Below are 6,000 nucleotides of genomic sequence, written 5' to 3' on the forward strand. Positions count from 1 at the left end.
TAACAGCAACAATGTACTGTATACATGATGGTTAATTCTTCATTCTTTACTAAGTAAAGTAAACAAAAACACACTGTCACAATCGCCACCTAAATTTAACAACCGTTTTAACTGAAGTCATGGTGTAATTTTATGTTTTGGGCTCAAAAAGGAAATTCACAGTGAAATAGTGGATTTGTATTAATATTGAATATCAATTTGGTTATAAAGACTTATTTTTTATAAGAAGTGAATGCCCATATATCAAATCTCTCTTTCTAATGTTTAGAAAGCAAATTTTGAACAATAAACACCCACATCTGGAATAAAGCGACACTGGAGACTCATTTTATTCTTGCCTAATTACAAGATCATTATTGTTTTAAGAAACTAACTGATTATATACTGTTTATGAATCTGGTATAGAAAGAAATGTGAAATAAAATCCACTGCCATATTTCAGTTTCCGAACACCTCTGGATCATTACATTAGCTTAATATTTAACACACCTGACTCTAACGTGCGTTTCTGTCTTTACACGCCCATTCAGTACAGTTTAAAAAGTCCTTTGAGAAAAGGATTTAATCAAAAGCTGATAAACAGATAATGTGAAATGTACATAAGTTTCATTAAAATTTAAATCTCAAAAAAGATCAACATTAAAAACCCCGATACATTTGTAAAGCAGATGTGAACAGCTGTGCAATTAAATATTAAAAGTCTCCGATTACATAGAAGTAAGCAGAGAAATTCGTCGTTTCATGGTCCACAGTGTTGACGGACTCGTAGTCTGGCGTTAGTTGAATCTGGAGCGAGGACTTTGTCATTTATACAAGATTTCATTTTATAAATCAAATAGTATAAGTGCACTCGGTGTGACAAGAACGTGATACGTGTCTGTGAACTTATGCAAGTGGAAGTAGCTGATACATGTTGCGTGTGCAGCAGTCGGAAAAACTGCCACTGGTTGTCATGTCCATGTAATACCCGCCGTGCTTTCTGGTTGGTAACTGTCACCTCGAGGGGGTGTGTCCTAAAGCAGGTGAGAATTGACTAGAACTAAATTCTCGGGGGGGGAAAAGGAAATATAGAGCAAATTACATTAAGGATTTAGTAAATGTAACTTTACTGTACTCAGATGTTTGTCAATCCAAAAGGGGATTATTAATAGTATTCATTTTAAAGTGGTAATTAAATTGGTAATCTATCTTGCTTATGACTGCTTTGACAAAAATGAAGCATTTTAATTTAGAATTTGGTTTAAAAATTAAACTTTATTTTGTTAAATCTGTTTTATCAAAAAGTGTTTGTCATGTATGTGCTATGGTCACGGTTGCCAGATTTCCATCACAAATTAACTTTTTATGTATTTAATTATTTATGTATTTATTTACATTTTACATTTACGGTGTTTATATGAGCCTCAACGGTTTCTGGGTAATAATTTCTATACTATGACATGATATCCTCCTTTAATAACTATTTGTCCATTACTGATAAAGATGTTTCTGTAGTACAGCTCCTAAACTTCACACAGATATCACACATTATCAAAAACCGTAACCTTACAGTACATAACCCTTTAAGATTTGAAATTGTAAAAAGTTCTTCAACTAAGTGTAAAAGGACACGGGTGATTTAAAAATAAAAGTGAATGTTTTTTGCCCATTTATGTAGCAAAATATTTATCAACTATCAGTTTATATCACTAATTTAAGGGAAGGTCACACGGTGCTTGTAATGAAATGTGATTGGTTGGTTATTCATTTCATTAATATCATCTATAAATAACAAAATCCTCAAAGACCAATGAAAGAGTAATCTGTGGAATGTCATGACAAAGACACACATACGCACACACACACACACACATACGCACGCGCGAACAAAACTACTTCTATACAAAACACGTTAGTAGCAGTTGCTCTGAGTGTGTGTGAGCGGTCTCGGGTGGAGGGCAGGACTATGTTTTAGGTTGTTTTCTTTTCCTTTATCATCTCCGAAGTTTAGGTTCTTCCCCTTCTCCTCCTTCATGAACAGATCCACCATCAAGATCTTCTCCTTGTGGATCTGAATACTGATGTCCTTAGGGATGTCTGGGATGATCCAGTCCACAATGTCGCTCATCAGCATGACCACGTTCTGCACATGCGAGTGTGTGAGAGCAAGAGACGGCAAGGGTCAGCAGCTAACGTTTGTGCACACTGACTTTACATTTACATTATTGAAATTATTGGCACCTGTTAATCTTACAAAAAATATACCCTTAAAGACAATCAGGAATGGTATAAAAAGCTTTTAAATCTTTAACACCACTAAAACTCATGTAGAACAACAGTGTAATTGTTACAAGAGACAAAAGAGTTTTGTAATAATTAAAAGTCTGAACTGAACATATATATAAACAAAAACATATGTTAAAATAAAATATCCACACACAGCTAAATAATGTATATGTGTTCTCTGATACACAAACACACACACACACATACGCACCTGAAAGACAATGACGAAGGCGAGTCTGGCAGCTAAAACAGCCCAAAACTCTTTAGAGACCTGATATGGAGTTGATGACCAAGGAGGTTCTCTGTAGTCTTTATACCTAAACACACACAAAATACTTACTTCACCATAAACTCGATTTATATTAATGAGCCTTAATAATGATGAATAAGGCAAACTAACTCTAAATAAACTGGATTAAGCCTGGACAGAGTACGAGTCATGAGTTTAAATAGTGTATGAATGAGTGTGAAGGAGTAATTAGTCAGATGTGAGTAATCCTCTGGGTACCTGCAGATTTCAACATCAAAGCCGGAGTACAGCGATTGGACAGGACCTGTGCCGTTCTGGAAATGACTGACGTTAAAGTGTGAAAGCGTGTGATTAACGAAGCCGTGCATGGAGCCATCGACACTGTACATGTACTGATACACCAGCCGGGGGATGAAGTCAGACGTGAAGGAGATGACGAAGGCCTGAGAGAAACACACTGTTAGTAAGGCACAATTGTTTAATTATACAGTAGATTGAAATTCTGTGTCCTTATTTCCTTTTTTAAGATCATTTAAACGTGCATATATAAACATAAAACATAAAAATATAGACTCATCCTGTAATCGTTATCTTTATGTCACAATTCATTTTATCTATTTATTTATTTATTTACTCAGTCATAACAAAATACAACATAAAACAATATCAACCTGGTGTAGTAGTAACAAGTAATGCTTAAAATAGGGAACAAAATGTTTTTGTTTCTGTTCGCTACCTTTATGTTGGCATCATGTTCCACATTAATTAATCTGTTCTGCGTTGACATCATTAAGGCATTTTAACGAGGTGCCATTTTTTTCGGCACAACTTTTATTAAGGCTATTTAAATGTGCCAGTTAAATTTGTGTTAGTTAGAATGCAATGACTTAAAAAAAAATAGTTGTGGAAAAATAAAAGCAAACCGGCTAACTAACACATTATTTTAAAGATATGTTTAAAATTTTGACTCTTTAAAAATTTCAGCATTTTTCAATTAAATCCCAATAGGCATTTAGAGATTAATTAGTATTATTAATAAAAAGGATCATAAATAATTCAATGAACAGATTTTAAAATGAGTTCTGTAAATGTGCTACTAATGAGCTTCACAGTAACGAGGAGACGGATGATACAGTGATGTGCAGATTAAACACAGGTCCTGTATCTAATCTGCACATTACCATCTGTCTGTTTAGTTTATCGTCTTAAGATTATTGTTTTTAGCTGTTTCTCTCCATCTGTTTCTCATGTCAGGCAACTGATTAATACAACAGAAACTTAGTTAAAAAAGTTTATCCCAAAAACAATAATAAGAAGTAATTAAATGATAATAATTAAGCTTTGGTGGGGGAAAGTGTTTGGATTATTCATGTCGGAACGTTGGGCAGTGTGACACGCAGCTGAGAATAGTGAGCTAAATGCCTGAGTTCTGGCTCATGTAAAGAAATGTGTAAATAAAAGATAAAGTAGCTGCAGATAATGTATCTAAACTCCAAGCATGACATAAAATGGAGCACGGGAAGAAAAAAGAGACAGGGAACACCTTTAAATGTGATAAAATACTGTATATTATAGTAAATAAAGTTTTCCAGACACAGTCAAATTCTAACGGACCAAGTTTGGTGTTTTATTCTGAACTGAGTCAGGAGGGGAAAAAAGGCAAACAACTGTTACAAGCTATAAAATGCACAACTGTAGAGAGATAAATATGGAAAATGAGAATGAGTGCTTCACCCTACAATAATAATAATAATCATAATCATAATAATGTGAATAAACTGGATGATTTTGCATTTCATTCCTGTACACTGTAAACAATATTAAATAAAGTTGTTGTGTGTACAGGAATAAACCGCTAAATCATCCAGTTAGTCGTGTTCTACAGATCCGAAACACACTGTACATTTAATATCAGCAATGTTTTTATGGTAAGAGGATTGTTTTTTGTTGTTTTAAGGATAGAAACTTAAAGAATGCTTACATTGACGATAACTGCAACCTTTGCCACACCTCTGAGAATGTTGTACCAGATACCTGAAACCAAAAAGCAATAAAACATTATTTAAAAAAAAAACTTTAAGAATTTATTTTTAATCTAGAAAAAATCTAATTACACTGGATATAATTAATAATAACTAATTTTATCATATGCTCACGCACAGTCTAAATGTCATGTCCAATATTGCCCCGTCTCACCTCACGCCCACAGAGGGCACCCTAACACTTACACTAACATTTGTTGTTGTTGTTGTTGTTGTTGTCGTCGTCTGGCTGAGTTTCTGTTTACTCGACTGGAATAGTTTCTACTAACAGTAAGTACTTTCTCTCCTTAGCTGCTTTACATTTGTTTCCCCGAGGAGTCTGTATTCCTGCTATCTCGTTCCTGTCATAGCTTGGTCTTGTTTTTGTTTGTTTTTTTGTGTTTTAATTATTTTCCTGCTTTTCTTTGTATGTTAGAAGTTTCTTTCTGCACCCTCCCTCCATGGGTTCGTTAGAGACATACAGCACACAGAACTCATTAAACATAAAATAACTGCCACTAAACCGTAATGATTTAATCAATTATGTATTTCAGTATTTCATGTCACTGCTAAAATGGAATATAAAATTTAATTAAAAATTCTAAATTAAAAAAAGTTTAAACTGCTAAGTGATACACACCGATGTCTTTCGCCCGCGCTGCCACAGGCCTCCGGAGCTCTGCCACAAACTTTTTAGCATCCAGACGGATTTCAATGATGTTGTTGAGCAGAGCAAAAAGTGGTGCCAATGGGAATGATGCCACGAATAGGGTCACAAAACCAAACTGGATAACTGCACACAATAACAGAAAACATTACACACAAGGTCACCCAGGACCCAGAAGCAGCCCAGTTAACCAGTGAGGATCCAGAGCTCAGGCCAGGACAGAGACAAACAGGCTAAACCACACGTCTGTCTGCCTGCTGCCGTCGAGCACTCAGGTTCCCACATAGTGTCTCTTTTCTGTATAATAAATAAAAATGTTCATTTTATCTAAAGCTGGATAAATATTACTTCACTTACTATTAATTTGCTTTAAAAAAAAAAAAGGAAACACAAAATTGATTCAAACAATCCAAAGTCCAAAAAAACCTCTCCCCACCGGACTCTTTAGACTGATGCTAAAGCAATATGTACTGTATGTTCCTCTGGATATGAAAATCTTGCAATTTATTTAATTTAATCTATTCAATCAATTAAACTCATTGTTTACAGTTCCCCAAAGTCAGACTATATATATATATATTTATGGATTTTGTCCCAAACCTGATCATTTCTTTACACAAAGCACTCACTTACTCACCCCCTCACTCACTCATCCACTCACCCACTCACTCACTCACTCATCCACTCACCCACTCACTCACCCACTCACTCGCCCACTCACTCACTTATTCACTCACTTGCCCACACACACACTTACTCACTCACTCACTTGCCCCTTACTTACTCACCCACTCATC

At 35.0% G+C, this 6,000-nt stretch overlaps 1 protein-coding gene across 2 annotated transcripts in view; it reads right to left on the reverse strand.

The window, feature by feature from the left end:
• Window positions 1-68: 68 nt before the first annotated feature.
• The window catches only part of LOC128531649 (anoctamin-1), a 47,870-nt gene continuing 41,938 nt past the window's right edge, over window positions 69-6,000 (reverse strand). For both annotated transcript variants that reach the window (XM_053505693.1, XM_053505692.1), the window contains 5 exons: window positions 5,177-5,329; window positions 4,497-4,549; window positions 2,774-2,958; window positions 2,477-2,582; window positions 69-2,122 (listed from right to left, as the gene is read on the reverse strand). In XM_053505693.1, the coding sequence (XP_053361668.1) occupies window positions 1,892-2,122; window positions 2,477-2,582; window positions 2,774-2,958; window positions 4,497-4,549; window positions 5,177-5,329 (728 nt within the window). In that variant the 3' untranslated portion in view covers window positions 69-1,891. The remainder of the gene's footprint in view (window positions 2,123-2,476; window positions 2,583-2,773; window positions 2,959-4,496; window positions 4,550-5,176; window positions 5,330-6,000) is intronic.

This window comes from Clarias gariepinus, chromosome 10 (genome assembly GCF_024256425.1).
Source record: "Clarias gariepinus isolate MV-2021 ecotype Netherlands chromosome 10, CGAR_prim_01v2, whole genome shotgun sequence".
Classification (NCBI taxonomy): domain Eukaryota; kingdom Metazoa; phylum Chordata; class Actinopteri; order Siluriformes; family Clariidae; genus Clarias; species Clarias gariepinus.